This window comes from Lissotriton helveticus, chromosome 9, assembly GCF_964261635.1.
Source record: "Lissotriton helveticus chromosome 9, aLisHel1.1, whole genome shotgun sequence".
In the NCBI taxonomy this organism is placed as follows: Eukaryota; Metazoa; Chordata; class Amphibia; order Caudata; family Salamandridae; genus Lissotriton; species Lissotriton helveticus.
The window spans coordinates 928,003,545-928,025,640 of NC_136070.1; the positions used below are offsets into that span (position 1 = coordinate 928,003,545).

Here is a 22,096-nt window from a genome sequence, read left to right on the forward strand (position 1 = left end):
TGGGGGTGCTCGGCACCTGGCGGGGGAGAGCCATCGACACTTCTTACTCCCATTGACCTGCCAAGTGGTCCGTTCACCTCCTGGGTGGAGGGTGGTGCCGGGATGTCGGGGCCTGGCCAGGCCCAGGGTTGGGGTCGGGCTGAGGCCGCGCGGCCGCGTGGTGCCGTGTCCAAGATGGCGGCTGGGCCGGGCAATGGTGCTGACGGTGGCCCGGGCCCTGTCCTGCGGGGAGGGAGCGAGCCCTTCATGTGGCCTGTCCAACATGGGGTGTGTGGGGGGTGTGGTGGGGGGGTGTGGTGGGGGGGTGTGGGGGCGGTTGTTTGGGGGGGTTTGTGTGTGTGGGGGTTTGTGTGTGGGGGTTTGTGTGTGGAGGGGGTTTGTGTGTGGAGGGGGTTTGTGTGTGGAGGGGGTTTGTGTGTGGAGGGGGTTTGTGTGTGGAGGGGGTTTGTGTGTGTGGGGGGGTTGTGTGTATGGGGGGGTTGTGTGTGCGTGGGGTTGTGTGTGTGTGTGTGGGGGGTTGTGTGTGTGTGTAGGGGGGTGTGGGGGGCGGTTGTTTGGGGGGGTTTGTGTGTGTGGGGGTTTGTGTGTGGGGGTGTTTGTGTGTGTGGGGGTTTGTGTGTGGAGGGGGTTTGTGTGTGGAGGGGGTTTGTGTGTGGAGGGGGTTTGTGTGTGGGGGGGTTTGTGTGGGGTGGGTTGTGTGTGTGTGTGGGGTTGTGTGGGTGGGGGGTGTGTGTGGGGGGGTTGTGTGTGTGCGTGTGGGGTTGTGTGTGGGGGGTTTGGTTGTGTGTGTGGTGTGGGGTGTGTGGGGCGGGGGTGTGTGTGTGGCAGGGGTGTGTGTGTGGCAGGGGTGTGTGTGGCGGGGGTGTGTGTGGCGGGGGTGTGTGTGTGGCGGGGGGGGACGGGTGTGTGTGGGGACGGGTGTGTGGGGACAGGTGTGTGTGTGTGTGTGTGTGTGGGGGGGTGTGTGGGGCGGGTTTGTGTGTGTGTGTGGCGGGGTTGTGTGTGGGGGGGCTTGTGTGTGTGGGGGCTTGTGTGTGTGTGGGGGGGGTTTGTGTGTGTGGGGGGGTTTGTGTGTGGGGGGTTTGTGTGTGGGGGGTGTTTGTGTGTGGGGGGGTTGTGTGTGGGGGGGGTTGTGTGTGGGGGGGGTTGTGTGTGGGGGGGGTTGTGTGTGGGGGGGTTTGTGTGTGGGGGGTTTGTGTGTGGGGGGTTTGTGTGTGGGGGGTTTGTGTGTGGGGGGGTTTGTGTGTGGGGGGTTTGTGTGTGGGGGGTTTGTGTGTGGGGGGGGTTTGTGTGTGGGGGGTTTGTGTGTGGGGGGGTTTGTGTGTGGGGGGTTTGTGTGTGTGGGGGGGGTTTGTGTGTGGGGGGGTTTGTGTGTGTGTGGGGGTGGTTGTGTGGGGGGGTTGTGTGGGGGGGTTGTGTGGGGGGGTTGTGTGTGGGGGGTTGTGTGTGGGGGGTTGTGTGTGGGGGGGTTGTGTGTGGGGGGGTTGTGTGGGGGGGGTTTGTGTGTGTGGGGGGTTTGTGTGTGGGGGGTTTGTGTGTGGGGGGTTTGTGTGTGGGGGGGGTTTGGTTGTGTGGGGGGGTTGTGTGTGGGGGGGGTTGTGTGTGGGGGGGTTGTGTGTGTGGGGGGGTTGTGTGTGTGTGGGGGGGGTTGTGTGTGTGTGGGGGGGGGGGGGGGTTGTGTGTGTGGGGGGGGGGTTGTGTGTGTGTGTGGGGGGGGTTGTGTGTGTGTGGGGGGGTTGGTGTGTGGGGGGTTGGTGTGTGGGGGGGTTGGTGTGTGGGGGGGTTGGTGTGTGGGGGGGTTGGTGTGTGGGGGGGTTGTGTGTGTGTGTGGGGTGTGTGTGTGTGTGGGGGGGGTGTGTGCGGGGGGTTGTGTGTGCGGGGGGTTGTGTGTGTGGGGGGTTTGGGGGGTTGTGTGTGTGTGGGGGGGGGTTGTGTGTGTGGGGGGGGTTGTGTGTGTGGGGGTGTGTGTGTGGGGGTGTGTGTGTGGGGGAGGTGTGTGTGGGGGGGGGTTGTGTGTGGGGGGGGTTGTGTGTGTGGGGGGTTGTGTGTGTGGGGGGTTGTGTGTGTGGGGGGGTTGTGTGTGTGGGGGGTTGTGTGTGTGGGGGGTTGTGTGTGTGGGGGGTTGTGTGTGGGGGGGGGGTTGTGTGTGGGGGGGGGTGTGTGTGGGGGGGGGTTGTGTGTGTGGGGGGGGGTTGTGTGTGTGGGGGGGGGTTGTGTGTGTGGGGGGGGGTTGTGTGTGTGGGGGGGTTGTGTGTGTGGGGGGGTTTTGTGTGTGGGGGGGTTGTGTTTGTTGGGGGTGTTGTGTGTGTGGGGGGGTTGTGTGGGGGGGTTGTGTGTGTGGGGGGGTTGTGTGTGTGGGGGGGGTTGTGTGTGTGGGGGTTGTGTGTGTGGGGGGTTGTGTGTGTGGGGGGTTGTGTGTGTGGGGGGTTGTGTGTGTGGGGGGTTGTGTGTGTGGGGGGTTGTGTGTGTGGGGGGGTTGTGTGTGTGGGGGGGGTTGTGTGTGTGTGCGGTTGTGTGTGTGTGGGGGGGGTTGTGTGTGTGGGGGGGGGGGTTGTGTGTGTGTGGGGGGGGGTTGTGTGTGTGTGGGGGGGTTGTGTGTGTGGGGGGGGGTTGTGTGTGTGTGTGGGGGGGTTGTGTGTGTGTGGGGGGGGTTGTGTGTGTGTGGGGGGGGTTGTGTGTGGGGGGGTTGTGTGTGGGGGGGGTTGTGTGTGTGGGGGGGTTGTGTGTGTGGGGGGGTTGTGTGTGTGGGGGGGTTGTGTGTGTGGGGGGTTGTGTGTGTGGGGGGGTTGTGTGTGTGGGGGGTTGTGTGTGTGGGGGGGTTGTGTGTGTGGGGGGGTTGTGTGTGTGGGGGGGTTGTGTGTGTGGGGGGGGTTGTGTGTGTGGGGGGGTTGTGTGTGGGGGGGTTGTGTGTGGGGGGGTTGTGTGTGGGGGGGGTTGTGTGTGGGGGGTTGTGTGTGTGTGTGGGGGGGTTGTGTGTGTGTGGGGGGGTTGTGTGTGTGTGTGGGGGGGTTGTGTGTGTGGGGGGTTGTGTGTGTGGGGGGTTGTGTGTGTGGGGGGTTGTGTGTGTGGGGGGTTGTGTGTGTGGGGGGGGTTGTGTGTGTGGGGGGGTTGTGTGTGTGGGGGGTTGTGTGTGTGTGGGGGTTGTGTGTGAGTGGGGGGTGTGTGTGTGGGGGGGGGTTGTGTGTGTGGGGGGGGGTTGTGTGTGTGGGGGGGGGTTGTGTGTGTGGGGGGGGGTTGTGTGTGTGGGGGGGTTGTGTGTGTGGGGGGTTGTGTGTGTGGGGGGGTTGTGTGTGTGGGAGTGGGGTTGTGTGGGGGGGGGGGTGTGTGTGGGGGGTTGTGTGTGGGGGGGGTTGTGTGTGGGGGGGTTGTGTGTGGGGGGGTTGTGTGTGGAGGGTTGTGTGTGGGGGGTTGTGTGTGGGGGGTTGTGTGTGTGTGGGGGGTTGTGTGTGTGTGGGGGGTTGTGTGTGTGTGGGGGGTTGTGTGTGTGTGGGGGGTTTGTGTGTGGGGGGGGTTTGTGTGTGTGGGGGGTTTGTGTGTGGGGCTTTGTGTGTGGGGGGGGTTTGGTTGTGTGTGTGGTGGTGTTTGTGTGTGGGGGGGTTGTGTGTGTGGGGGGTTGTGTGTGTGGGGGGGTTGTGTGTGTTGGGGGGTTGTGTGTGGGGGGGGTTGTGTGTGGGGGGTTGAGTGTGGGGGGGTTGTGTGTGGGGGGGTTGTGTGTGGGGGGGTTGTGTGTGGGGGGGGGTTGTGTGTGGGGGGTTGTGTGTGGGGGGGTTGTGTGTGGGGGGGTTGTGTGTGGGGGGGTTGTGTGTGGGGGGGGGTGTGTGGGGGGGGTTGTGTGTGGGGGGGTTGTGTGTGTGGGGGGGGTTGTGTGTGTGGGGGGGTTGTGTGTGTGGGGGGGTTGTGTGTGTGTGTGGGTTGTGTGTGTGTGTGGGTTGTGTGTGTGGGGGGGTTGTGTGTGTGGGGGGGTTGTGTGTGTGGGGGGTTGTGTGGGGGTTGTAGTGTGTGGGGGGGGGTTGTGTGTGGGGGGTGTGTGTGTGGGGGTGGGGTTGTGTGAGTGGGGTTGGGTGTGTGGGGGGGTTGTGTGTGGGGGGGTTGTGTGTGTGGGGGGGTTGTGTGTGTGGGGGGGTTGTGTGTGGGGGGGGGTTGTGTGTGGGGGGGGTTGTGTGTGTGGGGGGGGTTGTGTGTGTGGGGGGGTAGTGTGTGTGGGGGGGTTGTGTGTGTGGGGGGGTTGTGTGTGTGTGTGTGGGGGGGTTGTGTGTGTGTGGGGGGGGGGGGGTGTGTGTGGGGTTGTGTGTGTGTGGGGTTGTGTGTGTGGGGGGTTGTGTGTGTGGGGGGTTGTGTGTGTGGGGGGTTGTGTGTGTGGGGGGTTTGTGTGTGGGGGGTTTGTGTGTGGGGGGGTTTGTGTGTGGGGGGGGTTTTGTGTGTGGGGGGTTTGTGTGTGTGGGGGGTTTGTGTGTGGGGGGTTGTGTGTGGGGGGTTGTGTGTGGGGGGTTGGTGTGTGGGGGTTGGTTTGTGGGGGGTTGGTTTGTGGGGGGTTGGTTTGTGGGGGGGTTGGTTTGTGGGGGGGTTGGTGTGTGGGGGGGTGTGTGTGTGGGGGTGTGTGTGTGGGGGGTGTGTGTGTGTGGGGGGTGTGTGTGCTGGGGGGGTGTGTGCGGGGGGGTGTGTGTGCGGGGGGGTTGTGTGTGTGGGGGGTGTGTGTGTGGGGGGGTTGTGTGTGTGGGGGGGTTGTGTGTGGGGGGTTGTGTGTGTGGGGGGGTTGTGTGTGTGGGGGGGTTGTGTGTGTGGGGGGTTGTGTGTGTGGGGGGGTTGTGTGTGTGGGGGGTTGTGTGTGTGGGTGGTTGTGTGTGGGGGGGTTGTGTGTGTGGGGGGGTTGTGTGTGGGGGGGTTGTGTGTGTGGGGGGGTTGTGTGTGTGGGGGGGGGGTTGTGTGTGTGGGGGGGGTTGTGTGTGTGGGGGGGGTTTTGTGTGTGGGGGGTTGTGTTTGTTGGGGGTGTTGTGTGTGTGTGTGGGGGGTGTGTGTGGGGGGGTTGTGTGTGTGGGGGGGGGGGTTGTGTGTGGGGGGGGTTGTGTGTGTGGGGGGGGTTGTGTGTGTGGGGGGGGTTGTGTGTGTGGGGGGGGGTTGTGTGTGTGGGGGGGTTGTGTGTGGGGGGGTTTGTGTGTGGGGGGGTTTGTGTGTGGGGGGGTTTGTGTGTGGGGGGGTTTGTGTGTGGGGGGGTTTGTGTGGGGCGGGTTGTGTGTGGGGGGGTTGTGTGTGTGGGGGGGTTGTGTGTGTGGGGGGGTTGTGTGTGTGGGGGGGTTGTGTGTGTGGGGGGGGTTGTGTGTGTGGGGGGGTTGTGTGTGGGGGGTTGTGTGTGTGGGGGGGTTGTGTGTGTGGGGGGGTTGTGTGTGTGGGGGGGTTGTGTGTGTGGGGGGGTTGTGTGTGTGGGGGGGTTGTGTGTGTGGGGGGGTTGTGTGTGTGTGGGGGTTGTGTGTGTGTGGGGGGGTTGTGTGTGTGGGGGGGTTGTGTGTGTGGGGGGGTTGTGTGTGTGGGGGGGTTGTGTGTGTGGGGGGGTTGTGTGTGGGGGGGGTTTGTGTGGGGGGGGTTTGTGTGTGGGGGGGGTTTGTGTGTGTGGGGGGGTTGTGTGTGTGGGGGGGTTGTGTGTGTGGGGGGGTTGTGTGTGTGGGGGGGTTGTGTGTGTGTGGGGGTTGTGTGTGTGTGGGGGTTGTGTGTGGGGGGTTGTGTGTGTGGGGGGTTGTGTGTGTGGGGGGTTGTGTGTGTGGGGGGGGTTGTGTGTGTGGGGGGGTTGTGTGTGTGGGGGGGTTGTGTGTGTGGGGGGGGTTGTGTGTGTGGGAGTGGGGTTGTGTGTGGGAGTGGGGTTGTGTGTGGGAGTGGGGTTGTGTGTGGGAGTGGGGTTGTGTGTGGGAGTGGGGTTGTGTGTGGGGGGGGTTGTGTGTGGGGGGGGTTGTGTGTGGGGGGGTTGTGTGTGGGGGGGTTGTGTGTGGGGGGGTTGTGTGTGGGGGGGTTGTGTGTGGGGGGTTGTGTGTGGGGGTTGTGTGTGGGGGTTGTGTGTGTGGGGGGGGTTATGTGTGTGGGGGGTTGTGTGTGTGGGGGGGTTTGTGTGTGGGGGGGTTTGTGTGTGGGGGGGTTTGTGTGGCGCGGGTTGTGTGTGGGGGGTTGTGTGTGTGGGGGGGTTGTGTGTGTGGGGGGGGTTGTGTGTGTGGGGGGGGGTTGTGTGTGTGGGGGGGTTGTGTGTGTGGGGGGGTTGTGTGTGTGGGGGGGTTGTGTGTGTGGGGGGGTTGTGTGTGTGGGGGGGTTGTGTGTGTGGGGGGGTTGTGTGTGTGGGGGGGTTGTGTGTGTGGGGGGGTTGTGTGTGTGGGGGGGTTGTGTGTGTGTGGGGGTTGTGTGTGTGTGGGGGGGTTGTGTGTGTGGGGGGGTTGTGTGTGTGGGGGGGTTGTGTGTGTGGGGGGGTTCGTGTGTGGGGGGGGGTTTGTGTGTGTGGGGGGGGTTGTGTGTGTGGGGGGGTTGTGTGTGTGGGGGGGTTGTGTGTGTGTGGGGGTTGTGTGTGTGTGGGGGTTGTGTGTGGGGGGTTGTGTGTGTGGGGGGTTGTGTGTGTGGGGGGTTGTGTGTGTGGGGGGGTTGTGTGTGTGGGGGGGTTGTGTGTGTGGGGGGGGTTGTGGGGGGGGGAGTGGGGTTGTGTGTGGGAGTGGGGTTGTGTGTGGGAGTGGGGTTGTGTGTGGGAGTGGGGTTGTGTGTGGGGGGGGTTGTGTGTGGGGGGGGTTGTGTGTGGGGGGGGTTGTGTGTGGGGGGGGTTGTGTGTGGGGGGGTTGTGTGTGGGGGGGTTGTGTGTGGGGGGGTTGTGTGTGGGGGGGTTGTGTGTGGGGGGTTGTGTGTGGGGGTTGTGTGTGGGGTTGTGTGTGTGGGGGGGGTTATGTGTGTGGGGGGTTGTGTGTGTGTGGGGGGTTGTGTGTGTGTGGGGGGTTGTGTGTGTGTGGGGGGTTGTGTGTGTGTGGGGGGGGTTGTGTGTGTGGGGGTTTGTGTGTGGGGGGGTTTGTGCGTGGGGGGTTGTGTGTGGGGGGGGTTTGGTTGTGTGTGTGGTGGTGTTTGTGTGTGGGGGGTTGTGTGTGGGGGGTTGTGTGTGTGGGGGGTTGTGTGTGTGGGGGGTTGTGTGTGTGGGGGGTTGTGTGTGTGGGGGGTTGTGTGTGTGGGGGGTTGTGTGTGTGGGGGGTTGTGTGTGGGGGGTTGTGTGTGGGGGGGGTTGTGTGTGGGGGGGTTGTGTGTGTGGGGGGTTGTGTGTGTGGGGGGTTGTGTGTGTGGGGGGTTGTGTGTGTGGGGGGGTTGTGTGTGTGGGGGGGTTGTGTGTGTGGGGGGGTTGTGTGTGGGGGGGGTTTGTGTGTGGGGGGGGTTGTGTGTGGGGGGGGTTGTGTGTGGGGGGGTTGTGTGTGTGGGGGGGTTGTGTGTGTGGGGGGGTTGTGTGTGGGGGGGTTGTGTGTGGGGGGTTGTGTGTGGGGGGGTTGTGTGTGGGGGGGTTGTGTGTGGGGGGGTTGTGTGTGGGGGGTTGTGTGTGGGGGGGTTGTGTGTGTGTGTGGGTTGTGTGTGTGGGGGGGTTGTGTGTGTGGGGGGGTTGTGTGGGGGTTGTGTGTGGGGGGGTTGTGTGTGTGGGGGTGGGGTTGTGTGAGTGGGGTTGGGTGTGTGGGGGGTTGTTTGTGTGGGGGGTTGTGTGTGGGGGGGTTGTGTGTGGGGGGGTTGTGTGTGGGGGGTGTGTGTGGGGGTGTGTGTGTGGGGGGTTGTGTGTGGGGGGTTGTGTGTGGGGGGGTTGTGTGTGGGGGGGGTTGTGTGTGGGGGGTTGTGTGTATGGGAGTGGGGTTGTGTGGGGGGGTTGTGTGTGTGGGGGGGGGTTGTGTGTGTTGGGGGGTTGTGTGTGTGTGGGGGGGTTGTGTGTGTGTGGGGGGGTTGTGTGTGTGTGGGGGGGTTGTGTGTGTGTGGGGGGGTTGTGTGTGGGGGGGTTGTGTGTGGGGGGGTTGTGTGTGGGGGGGTTGTGGGTGTGGGGGGTTGTGGGTGTGTGTGGGTGGGGGGGGTTGTGTGTGTGGGGGGGGGTTGTGGGTGGGGGGGGTTGTGTGTGGGTGGGGGGGTTGTGTGTGGGTGGGGGGGTTTGTGTGTGGGTGGGGGGAGGGGGTTGTGTGTGTGGGGGGGTTTGTGTGTAAATGTAAATGTACAGGAATTTATATAGCGCAAATCACCGAGCGGTTTCTAAGCGCTTGCTTAGGGAACCCGTCCTGGTATTCCCCTGTGAGATAACCCCGGCAGGGTATCCGCTAGGTGAAAGCCAGGCATCCCGCCGCGAGGGGCCGTTGTGGAGATTTAGCAAGCTATTGCCCAGAGTCGCAGAGTGTGAACCCATGAATCGAGTAGGCACTGGAGCGAGAATTGTCGAGTCCATGGACATTTTAGGACTCAAGACCCCGCCGAGCCGGGAATTGAACCCTGGTCCCGGGCTGACCTCTGCTTCCAGGTCTGCCTCCTCTAACCAGTGAGCCACACTTCTCCACCATGACATCCACCGCCACATCCACCGCCACATCCACCACATCCACCACCACCACATCCACCACCACATCCACCACCACATCCACCACACCCACCACCACCGCATCCACCACCGCATCCACCACCGCATCCACCACCGCATCCACCACCGCATCCACCACCACATCCACCACCACCGCATCCACCACCACCACATCCACCACCACCACCGCATCCACCACCACATCCACCACCACATCCACCATCCACATCCACCATCCCCTCCACATCCACCATGACATCCACCGCCACATCCACCACATGCACCACCACTGCATCCACCACCGCATCCACCACCACATCCACCACCACATCCACCACACCATCCACCACACCCACCACCACCACATCCACTGCATCCACCACCACCACATCCACCACCACATCCACCACATCCACCACCACATCCACCACATCCAACACATCCACCACCGCATCCACCACCACCTCCGCATCCACCACCACCACATCCACCACCACCATATCCACCGCATCCACCACCACCACCACCACATCCACCGCATCCACCACCACATCCACCATCACCTCCACATCCACCATGACATCCACCATGACATCCACCGCCACATCCACCACCACATCCACCACAACCACATCCACCACATGCACCACAACCACATCCACCACACCCACCACCACCACCACATCCACCACACCCACCACCACCACATCCTCCACCACATCCCCCACATCCACCACCACATCCAACACATCCAACACATCCTCCACCACTTCCACCACCACCGCATGCACCACCACCACATCCACCACCACCACCACATCCACCACCACCACCGCATCCACCACCACCACCGCATCCACCACCACCACCGCATCCACCACCGCATCCACCACACCCACCATCACTTCCACCACCACATCCAACACATCCACCACCACATCCACCACCACCACATCCACCACCTCCACCACATCCACCACCACCACATCCACCACCACCACCACATCCACCACCACCACCACATCCACCACCACATCCACCCCCACATCCACCACCACCATCACATCCACCACCACCATATCCCCCAGATCCACCACATCTATATGTGTGTGTGTGTGTGTGGCTCTGTGTGTGTGTAGGTGCAAATGCAATGTTCTTGGATTTTCGACACAATAAATACACTGAGCATAATCTTCACAAAAGTTATTTACAAACGTTTAAGCTATTGCCATTATAAATTACAATACATTTTATTTAAGTATTAATTATTTACAAAATTAAAAGCCATTGTTATTTGTAATATCAATACATCTAAGTCACGTAAATACAAAACACATTGCATTACAAATGCTATAGGTGTCACATTTGCGAAAGTTAAAACTATTGACATTGTAACTGACAAAGCTATTAATTTTGCTATTTTCAAAACCAACACATGAATAAAAAGTGTCATTTACAATACCAATCGCTCAAACTTTCCTAATGCGAGACCTATTGCATTTCCAATGCTTGTTTATTTTTTATTAGGATGAAGGCGAGTTACACTCGAGATCTTGGAGAATGTATCAGTGCGGTATGCCAAAATAATTATGTTTGACCTGAACCGAGTGGCCGCTTTTCGATTGTAAAAATCAAAATCTATGAATCACAGTCCTGTTATGTTATCAGTAGGAGTTGTAGTGCGTTTATAGTAAATGTATCACTTCAAAGCATCTCTAAGTGAGCCATGAGTGCTAACCACGATAATACTCGTAACAGTACACAATAGCCGGTACCCTTGATGCACATTGAAGTGTCGCACGAATAAACACTGTGTTCAAGCTCCCACTACATCACCGGGCTGGGAAACAGTGTTGTTTTACGTGTGTACAATATCCCTGCCTAAGCTAGACTTTCCCACCAAGGGGGGTTTCGTTTTAGTGTAAACACCTACAATCATAAACGTGTAATAGAAAACACACTGCTAATTCGATAACCGCTACCCGTGCCTTCACAAAATTAAAATGCGGTGTGGTCAAAATTATGGCGATAAAGTCCAGGGCTAAGAGATTAAAGGCTTGTTGCAGGGAAGATCATCAATACAAATGCCGACATGACCAACTCAAGTTACCTTCCTACCGATTTCAGTTCAATGCTACTAAACTGGGAATACAAAAAAGTCAGTTATGGGCTGCGCTTATAAACGATCAACACAGATCTAGGAGAAAGCGATATATGAAAACTAGCCTAAATTGATTGTGAGTCACACGATGCCGAGAGAAACAAGCGGCACTTCAACGGATCGCGAAAGCGATCTAAAAAATAAAAAAGCCCGCGAGTGGTGCGGGCGCGCCACTGCGAGCATATGTCTTCAATTATTGCGGCTGTCAAGATATATGGCCTATGGTGCGCGTAACAGACACCAATAGGCCATAGGCGGAGCTACGCGAGCGCCTATGGCCTATTGCGTGTTCTGTTTAAAAACAGCACGCGCGCGAAGGCCTATGAAAATGGACCTTGGAAATCCACACGCACGAGTGTGTGGAATCCCAAGGTCCATTTTCAAAACGCCCGGAATAGGACTCTCGTCGCTGCGCGACACTGCTGCGCAGTGTACGCAGAGCCCGAGCCCTAAAAAATTGTCATTTACAATACCAATAGCTCAAACTTTACTAATGCAAGAGCTATTGCATTGCAAATGCTTGTTAAATCTTTATCGCCTCCTGGTCATTTTCTGACTAAGAGCTCCTTGCAATATGGTTGAGCCCACCCTGACTTATAGGAGTCAGGGTAACTTGATGATGAAGCATGACACCACTAGGGTGAGTGAGGGCAATTAGAACAAAAGGAATTGTTTCCTTCCCCATTCCCTAGTGTGTCTCTTCACGATAGGACTTCACTCCAATACCTCATTAGTGTCTACTGTTTTAAAAATATGTGGGTCGCATCCATAAACTCGATGATTTGGTGCCTGGAACCACTCTGCTTGAAGATAAGTAGATCGGTTGTAGCAGCCAAGCTTTGGGGGTTAGGTTAAGCACGGGGGTACAGAGCAGCACCAAACATTCACCATCAGCAGGACTTGGGCGGCCAGGTGCAGGGTGCCACTTCGACATGGGGCACCCAATGCTTTTCAATGAGGATCTTCTTGATGGTAAAGAAGCTTCAGGCGTGGCACCTGAGGCTGCAGGAGGAAGACCAGCGACAGCATAAGTAAGTTGGGATGTAGGGGGGGGCGTAGGGGGGCCCTGTTGGTTCAGTTCACCAAGGCCCAGGGGTTATGGGTGCAGGGGTGCCTTTGGATGTCGGAATCTTCTTACCGGAGCTGGTTGTGGGGGGCCTCTGGATTCACACTGCAGGTACCTGCATGGAGGGCAGGAGAGGTCAGCCAATGCTGGACACGGGGTCAGGATCACTGAGAAGACTACACTGCACAGGTGAGCCACTTAGACTGGGGCAGTGGGCATCAGGTGCAAAGTGGGCAGGAGACGCAGATCCGCCTGGATCCTGAGTTTTTGGAGTCTGTTTCTAAGGGACAGGTCTGCTGCCCTCTGGAGACTGAAGTCTTTATTGAAGGCAACAGTCCTCCCATGAGTTTTGGAGGTCGTTGTTGCAAGACAGGTCCCAGGGTCGTCGAAGGTGGAGACAGGCCAGTAGGACTGGGACCAAGGCAGTGTTCTTCAGACATCTATTGCAGGGGTCTTCTTAGATCGTTGCAGATCTGGGGGATCAGGTCTGGGGGGAGCCCCGGCAATACTCAATTTAGGAGGCGTTTAGGGGAGTAGCAGGTAGGGCCAAAGGGCACCTTACCTGGGGTGACAACACCCTCTATTATACCACCCTGCTATGGAAGGGGCATAGACCTAACCCCGATTGGAGGGCATCCCCCATCTTCAAGATGGTGGGGACTGAAAGCTGTGCTTCACCTCGCTTCCCCCCCCCCCCCCCTTAGGGGCGGGGTTGGCAGAGCCTGGGTACACCTATCTTTTATTATTTTCCTGCCGGGTTTTTCGCCCAAAGTGGGGGTGTAAACCAGGGGCGGCCATCTGCTGCTAGCAGCAGAAGTATGGGGTCACATTACAAAGGCGGCAGGCCTTTAAAACGTCCCTCTTCGAGCACTGGCTCTTCCTGGGGGAGGAAGTGTAACACCTCTTCCCAGGATGTGCATTATTTCTGGTTCCAAAGAGCAGGGGCTCTCTTCACAGGGGTCCAGAAACATGTATGGAGATAGCTGACTGCCCAGCCGGTCAAAGACCACATCTGGGTTGGCAGGGGGCACCTCTGAGGTGCCCGCTGGATACATGGTACAAGAAATCCTACAATGGCATCAGTGTGGATTTGTTGAGAGGTGTAGAATGGTTACGATCGCTCCTATATTCAGTAAAGCCATCATGGTGCTGTAGAACTTGAGTTGTCGAATTACCGGCCCATGTACTCACTATGGCTTCCCTGGTACTTACAATATTGGGAAACGGTGCCCAATATTGTAAGGGCACCTCTGCTCATGCAGATAAGCCCTCGCCTGGAGTATAGTGTACCCTGCCTTAGGACTGTGAAGCCTGCTAGAGGGGTGGCTTACCTAAGTTCAAGTTCAGGAATTTGTATAGCGCACTACTCACCCAGAGGGTCTCAAGGCGCTTGAGGGAGGGTGGGTGCATTACATATCGAATAGCCAGGTTTTTAGTTGCTTTCTGAAGGAGAGGTGGTTCTGTGTAAGTCGGAGGTGAGTGGGGAGAGAATTCCAGGTTTTGGCTGCTAAGTAGGAGAAGGATCTTCCTCCCATGGTGGATCTGTGAATGCGCGGAATTGCGGCGAGGGCTTGGTTGGATGATCGTAGTTGGCGGGGGGGTGTGTAGAAGGACAGTCGTGTGTTGAGGCATTCGGGTCCTAGGTCGTAGAGGGCCGTGTGTGCGTGGGTGAGGAGACGGAACGTTATTCTCTTGTGGACGGGGAGCCAGTGGAGATCCTTCAGGTGACCGGAAATAGGAGCCTGACGGGGAATGTCCAGTATGAGTCTGGCTGAGGCGTTTTGGATGCGTTGGAGTTTTTTCTGTAGTTTGGCTGTGGTTCCGGCGTAAAGGGTATTTCCATAATCCAGTCGGCTGGTGACCAGTGCGTGGGTGACTGTCTTTCTTGTTTCGGTGGGGATCCAGCGGAAGATTTTTTTGAGCATGCGCAGGATGTTGAAGCATGAAGATGAGACGGCGTTGACTTGTCTGGTCATCGAGAGGGAGGAGTCTAGGATGAAGCCCAGGTTACGTGCGTGATCTGTAGGTATGGGTGCTGTACCCAGGGCCGGTGGCCACCATGAGTCGTCCCAGGCAGAGGGGGATGATCCTAGGATGAGGACTTCCGTTGTGTCCGAGTTTAGTTTTAAACGGCTGTTCTTCATCCATTCGGCTACTTCTTTCATTCCTTCGTGTAAGTTGGTTTTGGCGGTGTTAGGGTTTTTGGTGAGGGAGAGGATCAGCTGGGTGTCGTCTGCTTAGGAGATGATGTTGAGGTTGTGTTGGCGCGCGATGGATGCGAGGGGACTCATGTATACGTTGAAGAGGGTGGGGCTGAGTGAAGATCCTTGTGGTACATAAACAAAGAAGGGGGAGAAGGAGGTTAAACCAGACCAGGTCGGCCTCCAGTCTGTGTACGAAATACAGGGACCTTATGTCAAAGGTCCAGAGACCTGGTGGGTGTATTTATGGTTACTGCTTACTGAGTCAGTGTGTACCAAAAAATATATGTAAGAAAGAAAAATTTCTTTCTAGAGTCCCCTCACTCACCGGGGTTGCCCCACGGTGACATGCTTCATCATTGGGGCCATCCCAGTTCTCTACGAAAAGGGGCGTGCTGCGACAAGGCGACTACGCTGGAGCACTGGTTTTGTGAGATGACTATGTGTGGTGCAAGTGTGATAATGGTGGAGTGGGTGTGGGATTAAAAATACCGTGCTAGTGGGCCTCAACAATTTATTTCGCTCCTAGTGTGGTATAAAAAAGTTAAAAAGGGGTAACACTGTATTCTAACTTTTACTGAGCTAGATCAGTGTTAAGGTCAACATGTTTCAAGCTCCCCCAAGCTTTTCTTCAGGACCATACAGGGTCCAGCCCTGTATTGCCACTCCTGTTTCCAAATGAAAAAAGTGTTGCTAAAAAATATATATTTTACAATGAACGCTGTTGTTAATAAAACATGCGTGCTGTACATACGTTTTGTATTTCACTGCGTTTTCTGCAAAATAGAACAACAAATGTTAAATGATGGACAACCCCTTCCAAGAAGGGGAACAACTCACAAGCATCTCACTCCAACTAGGGCGTGAGTGTGCCCATGGCATCATATTGACGCGTGCTGGTTTTCAAGACGGTGTTGAAAAATAAATCACTGTGAATAAAGTGGTTTAGTGGTTTCACACATACAACATACAAACATATAGACTAAATGTGACTATAGACAAAACACACACTATACATACACGAAATAATATGGCAGATGGTTATATTTACATAAAAGAGTGTATGGTTACACCCCATGGTCTTAGGCAAGGGCAGGAACGCCTCGTGGAAACATTGCTGAAAAAAGGGATTGTCAAAATGCAGAGTTAGGAGGTTTTTCCCCTTCTTGTTTGCCCATTCGGAATTGCCGTCTTTCTAGCAAGATTACATAGTCCATTCACTTACTTCCTATCGGCAGACCCGCTCGGTACTACCTGGTTGCTTCCTCACCCGACCGCATACTGATCTGAAGCCGGGCTCGCGGTGTATTTAAAACGCGTGAGCTTCCGGGTGGCGGGAAACGCCTTTGTTTTGCTAGAGCGCGCACTGGGGCGGCCATATTGGTAGGATGCGATCGCGCTCGGCGCGGGTGTAAGTTACAAACACTGAATATTAATGAGTACCGCTGGGTACAGGGATATGCAATAATTTAGGGCGCTAATGTGGACAAGGGCGTCCTTGCACATGAATTTAGAACACAAGATAAATTTTGCGGGGTTGGAGACGTTTTTGGATTGGTTTAGGCTTATTCATAAAAGGGCGGGTATCATAACTTAGGCAGATAGGCAAGGATGGTACCTATCGTGTCTGGGAAGGCTCAGCTGGGTGTATTAGTTTTTTAGGAAAAAGTATTTCTGATAGTAGGGTTTGTTTTGTTATCAGCGACAGTTTTCTATGGTATTCAAACAGTTCGGACCAACCCCGAACAGTCACTAGAAAAAATAACTATGGGCGAAATGCTCCCCACGGGATTTCATCATTAAGTTGGGTATCTGTATGAAGACGAAAAACCCATCTTTGTTCTTTCTCATGGAGGGTGCGTTCCAGATTGTCTTTGTTTTTCACTGTTTCTAATACTACCCAGGACAGATCATTGGGTGTATGGTTCTGCTCAATGAAGTGGGTGGTCATTCTTGTTGTGGCTCGCTTGCACCTGATGTTACTTCTGTGCTCTACTATGCGAGTACTGACCTTCCTTGTCGTCATTCCTACATAGTGAAGGTTGCACGTACAGGTTATCAAATACACAACCCCACTTGTGTTGCAATTAGAGAAACCTTTTAGTTCCCATCTCGTACTGTTGTTGAAGATAACGTTTTTGGTTGGGGAGGTCAAATGACAAACACTGCAGTTGTTGCATGGAAAATGACCGTCCGGTAGTGGCTGGGATCTTACTGTCTGAATTAATGCTGTGGGACGTGTGTGTACCAAATAATCCTTCAAATTTTTACCCCGCCTATGGCTAAACATAGGAGTAGGTATGTGTAGGCCGCCGCTGTTAAGTATTGGCCAATGTTTCTTGATTATTTTAGATACATTGTTCGAGACTTGATTGTACGTGGTGATACAGATTGGTTTCTTGTCCTCAGGTTGAGTTCTTTCTTTGGGTTCTAAAAGTGCTTCCCTGTTGTTGTTGGCCGCCCGTTTTTTAGCCTCTTTGATCAGTTTATTTGGGTATTTCCTGTATTTCAGCTTGTTGCTTAGGTCTTCCGCTTGGGTTAGGTAGTCTGATTTCTTGCTACAGTTCCTGCGTAAACGGAGGAATTGTCCAAATGGCAGGTTTTGTTTGAGATGGCGAGGGTGAAAACTGTCAAAGGTCAAGAGACAGTTTCTTGCCGTCTCTTTAAAATGAGTTGTTGTCACCAGTCTACCAGACTCAGCATGGATGTTTAGATCAAGAAAAACTAGATCTGTCTTACTCATTGAGCAGGTGAACTTCAGGAAAGGATCCTGTGTATTAAGCCAGGTGAGAAAGGTCTGTGCTTCTTCCTCAGTGCCCTGCCAGATCAACAGAATGTCGTCGATATAGCGTTTCCAGTGGAGGATATGATGTCTATGTGGATTTCCTTCAATCAGTATTTTGTTTTTCTCCAGTTGGTGGACGTACAATCCGGCTATACTCGGCGCGAATGTGCTGCCCATACTGGTCCCATGTTGTTGTTTATACAGGGTCGATTCAAAACGGAAGAAGTTCTCACATAGTGCCAGTTGGCAGCATTCGAGTACCACATGGCGAGGAGTCTGGAATGACCACTCGTTTTCGTACAATACTTCCTCTAGAATCTGTAAAGTCTCTCTGTGTGGCAAGCTGGTATAAAGACTTTCAACGTCCAGACTTATCAATAGGCTGGATGACATATCAAAGGTTAGATCTTGTAGCAGGCATAGTACGTCCTTGGTACACCACAGATGACTTCGGTGGCCTCTGATTTGAATGGGGGGAGGCGGACTCTCTGGGTTCTTCCGGCGAGGAACGAGATGATCCAGTCCAAAGCTTTTCCTTGTATTCCGACGTTGTTGAGGCGATGTATGAGGGTGCTATGACATACTGTGTCAAAGGCGGCGGAGAGGTCGAGTAGGATGAGGGCAACTGTTTCTCCGTTGTCCAGTAGCGTTCGGATGTCGTCTGTAGCTGCGATGAGGGCGGTTTCGGTGCTGTGTTTGGCACGGAAGCTGGACTGTGAGGGGGTCGAGGGAATTGTTGGATTCCAGGAAGGCGGCGAGCTGACTATTGACGGCTTTCTCAATGACTTTGGCAGGGAATGGGAGGAGTGAGATGGGGCGGTAGTTCTTAAGTTCAGAGGGGTCTGCTGTGGGTTTCTTCAGGAGGGCGCTGAGTTCGGCATGTTTCCAGCTTTCCGGGAAGGTAGCGGAGTTGAAGGAACAGTTGATGACATCACGGAGATGGGGTGCGATGATGGAGTTTGCTTTGTTGAAGATGTGGTGGGGACATGGGTCGGTTGGCGATCCTGAGTGAATGGAGTTCACCAGGCGGATGGTGTCCTCAGTGGTGATTGGGTTCCAGGCGAAAAGGTTGTGAGAATGCCGTTTTGGTTCGGAGGTGGGTGGAGTGGGCTGTTCATCGGATTGGTTTTCAAAGCTGTTATGTATGTCGGCGATTTTGTTGTGGAAGAAAGAGGATAAAGAGTCGCAGAGGTCTTGAGAGGGAGTGATGTCGTTGGTGCCGGAGGTGGGGTTGGTGAATTCTTTGACGATGTTGAAAAGTTCCTTGCTGTTGTGGGCGTTGTTGTCGAGTCGATCCTTGAATGCAGATTTCTTGCTGGATCGGATCAATTGGTGGTGTTTGCGGGTGGCGTCCTTGAAGGAGGTCTGATTGTCAGTAGTTGGGTTTTTTCTCCATGTTTTCTCGAGGGTACGACATAGCTTCTTGGATTTCTTAAGATCATCGTTGAACCAGGGGGCCTTTTTGCTACCTTGTTTGATCTGGTGGTTTTTCAGGGGTGCTAATTCGTCAGCGCAGTGGGTGATACATTGTGTGAGTCTGGTGGCAGCTTGGTTTGGGTCCGCTGATATGGCAGGAGGGTTTTGGTTAAGCGATGTGAAGAGTTGGTCGGTGGTGATTTTGTTCCAGTTTCTTCGAGGAATAGGTTGTGGGGGGTTGTGGGTCGTGGTCTTTCTATAGCTGAAGTGAACGCAGTTGTGGTCCGTCCAATGAAGAGCTGTGGTGTGATCGAAGGAGATGTGTTTGCTGGAGGTGAAGATAGGGTCGAGCGTGTGTCCGGCAAGGTGAGTGGGGGTGTCAACAAGTTGTTTGAGTCCGAGATTGGCCAGGTTGTCCAGAAGGGTGGTGGTGTTGCTGTAGTTTTTCTTTTCCAGGTGGAAGTTGAGGTCTCCCAGTAGAATGTAGTTCTCGGAGGTGATGGCATGTGGGCTGATGAAGTCTGTGATGTCTTCGTTGAATTGTGCGCAGGTTCCTGGTGGTCTATAGATGAGGGTGCCTCGAAGTGTGGTCCTGGGGTCGGTGTGGATCTGGAAGTGGAGGTGTTCGGCGGTCATGAGGTTATCGTCGGAGTTGGTCGTGATTCTGATGGTATTCTTGTGGACGATGGCGATGCCTCCTCCTGTTTGATTGGTGCGGTCTTTTCGGATGATCTTGTACTTATACTGTCAGGCAGTGCTAGCTGGCATGGCACCCGGGCAGGGTGCTATGTCAACCCATTTTCTACCTCACAGGGGCATGCAGGCTGCAAGGGCAGTGGCATGGTACCAGTGAGGGGGGTCCAGAGAGCACTTTTCAGCTTCCAGGCATCAAGGGTACTATTTACTAGGGTCTTACAGGAGGCGGAGGCAGAGGTAACAATTGGGGGGTTGTTTTAGGAAAAGTGCACTGGCACAGGGGACCTCGATGGCAGGGACCCTGTGCACCACATTTGAAATCACATCAATATATAACTGTAAAAACAAAAAAAAATCAGTTTACATGGGCTTCCAGTTAAGATGCGAAGATGGCCTGTTCATTGTGTGTTGAAGTTGAGTATTTTGAACCCCGACACAGTTCAGAAACTTTAAAAGTCCAAGAACCGACCAATGCCTGGTAGACTGCTTTAACCGTGATTTCCAATTTGTTTTGGTCAAACTTCACAACCATTACCATGTGCCCAAGTTATATTTCTGTGACATTAGTGCATTCTAGCCTTTGTGAGTGAGAGAGAAATTATTGGAGCCAGGTAGTTTTCAGAATTAGAAAAGCTACACCTTCAGAGTATCTGATGCACATATAGCGCAAAATTTTGCTGGGATGATGAGATTTGGCAATATACTATGGCTGTTAGATATAGTTCTAGACGTAGTCTGTGGTATACGATTTGCATATGGCTGGGTCCAAACTAAGGTGGAATGGTGAGCAAAAGAACAATGGATTGGGATGCTACCACAAGTGATTGCCATTGGTTAGACAAATTGCAAGCATTCCTCCCATAACCTTTTGTGTTTTCATGTATCACCCTAAGTGGCATGGGTGTGCCCAGACGTGGGTCCCATGCTAACTCTGTCACTGGAAACAAGCTGTAACCAGCCCTGGGTTGCTTGTGTTCCGGTTCAGGGAGGACCTGGCCTGGCAATTTGGGCTGGACTGCTACCATGAGGAGCAGGGTCAAGACTTATTGGCATATGAATATATGGCTGGACGGTAATCAGTTAGAGGAAGTAACTAGTTATAAATACCTTGGGTTCTATATGGATAACAGGCAAAACCATCAAGAGCAAAAAATCTATATCACAGAGAACTAGTGCATTAACATTCGGCTTCAGGACCCTGGAAAAAAATTGAAGTGGCAGTCACACAAACCTTTGCTGGCAGTGATGTCGGCCAAAATGCTTCCAACAATAACGTATGCCAGTATTGCTCTACACGGTAAAGACTCTGAACTTTTAAACAAACTACTAGTTTCAACCTTCAAAAAGGCCTTCCAGATAAATCAGTCAGCCTCACCAGCCCAGGTGCGACTCAATTTGGCCTTTTAAATGAAACAGTAAGGAGAATGAAAACCACAATAAAGCTTTAGTATCGACTGAAACAGAACACGGCAAACTCCCTACTCAATCAGACCCTTTGGACAGAATTGTAAAAGGATACAAAAAAAATCCACAAAAAAAATCACCATACAATCAATACCTTTATAATGCACTAATAACTACTTGCACGGTCGACCTGTGAAATAAGAACCTTCCAGCAAAATTCTAATCCCTGCTACTTGACAAACAATTCTTCAGTTTGAGGTCGCACGCCTGGATGGTGATTAACAACTACAAGACCCTTGCACCGGCACCTTATTTAAATATTACATTCTCGATCTACCTAAAAAGACAATTGATGGCCTTATGCTTTGGGAAACTACTGTTGGTTGCGTACCAGCCAAAGGGCCAAAATATGCCGATTCTGCGGTATCAATAAAGAGGATTTTATTCCTATAATTTGCACATGCCCCTAACTACATACTGCATGAGTCACATTACTATGGAAAGCTTTAAACTTCAGAGGAATAAGGACATGCAGAGCTGCTATAATAATCCCTCAGACCCTCAAATGAATTGTAAACTGGTTACATTTCTGAACTCTCATAAACAGGCTCTGAAAATTGAAACACCAACTTTGAAGCAGAATGAGAAAACCAGATATTTTTGGAATTTTATCATAAAGAATATGTAAGTGGCTACATTCTGTTAACCTTACGAACTGGTTCAACATAACTTTCAACTGTACTACAGAACGCTGAAATCTTATGATTTAGGCTACGAATCTTATTGAAATAACAAATCCATCAATCTGAAAATGTACTGCCAAAAATGTTTAAAAAACATGTGCTTGTAGCAATCTGACAATGTAAAACTTATGTTTTACATTTTGTAGAGATTGTATTGCTCCTTTTATGTGAAATATTGATAAGGTTTTAATTAACTAAACAATAAACATTTACTTATCTGCATATGGATGGGTTCAAACTGAGGTGGCCTGGCGAGCAAAAGGACAATAGGTTGGGACGCTACCCATAGTGATTGCTAGTGGTTATACAAATTGCAAGCATTTCTCACATCACCTTTTCTGTGGTTTAAGGTGATATTGCTCACCCAGCAATAAAATACCAATTTTTCAATACAGCAACCCTCACTTGTGACTCTCTCCTTCAGCTGTCCTCTACCACTTCAGATGCATTAATTACATTATGATGCAGATACATTAACCCCTTCTCATCCACCCTCATTGGGCTGCCCTTCTTCTATTCCCTCAGTAGACTTTCCACGTCCCTTTCTACTCTCAGCTCCCTTAGAAATGTCTCTTCTCCCTGATAATGTCCCCGCACAGTGGACCGACCCACTTCAATTTGTCACCCCCATTCCCTTTCCTCAATTACTGGGTGCCCCTAGCATTACCTGCTGCCGGTTCTTCTCACGCAGGATAGCCTCTGTGAGTCCTGCACCACCCGTGGTCCCTCCTGTGGTCGTTGCGCTCAAACCTCTACACAACCCACCCACGAACCCACGCAACACCAAGCGACCAGGCAGCATAGCAGCCGCCATCTTTTACAAGTCAGTTCACAGGGCAAAGTCATTGGACGAGCCCAGCAAACAAGTAACGAATCAGAAACGAGTACACGGGAAAAAGTCCATAACTGCCAATCACAATGGCACAGGGCGGGATTTCATGTTCTGTAAACCAATCAACGGTAGAGCTGTCAGGTTAACCGGCCTGTTTTCTGTGACCCTAACCTATGATTGGAGTATAGGCTTGTCTTCCTTGTCAATTAGGTCATAGCCAGGCGGCCATGTTTCAAGTGGCAGAAACACC

The 22,096-nt window shown here is 53.9% G+C and overlaps 1 protein-coding gene across 1 annotated transcript in view; it reads right to left on the reverse strand.

Moving 5' to 3' along the window:
- Nucleotides 1–21,847, reverse strand: part of TIMM50 (translocase of inner mitochondrial membrane 50) — a 301,751-nt gene extending 279,904 nt beyond the window's left edge. The window contains exon 1 of the mRNA XM_078661133.1: nucleotides 21,682–21,847. Within this exon, the coding sequence (XP_078517259.1) occupies nucleotides 21,682–21,828 (147 nt within the window). The 5' untranslated portion in view covers nucleotides 21,829–21,847. The remainder of the gene's footprint in view (nucleotides 1–21,681) is intronic.
- Between the last annotated feature and the right edge of the window lie 249 nt (nucleotides 21,848–22,096).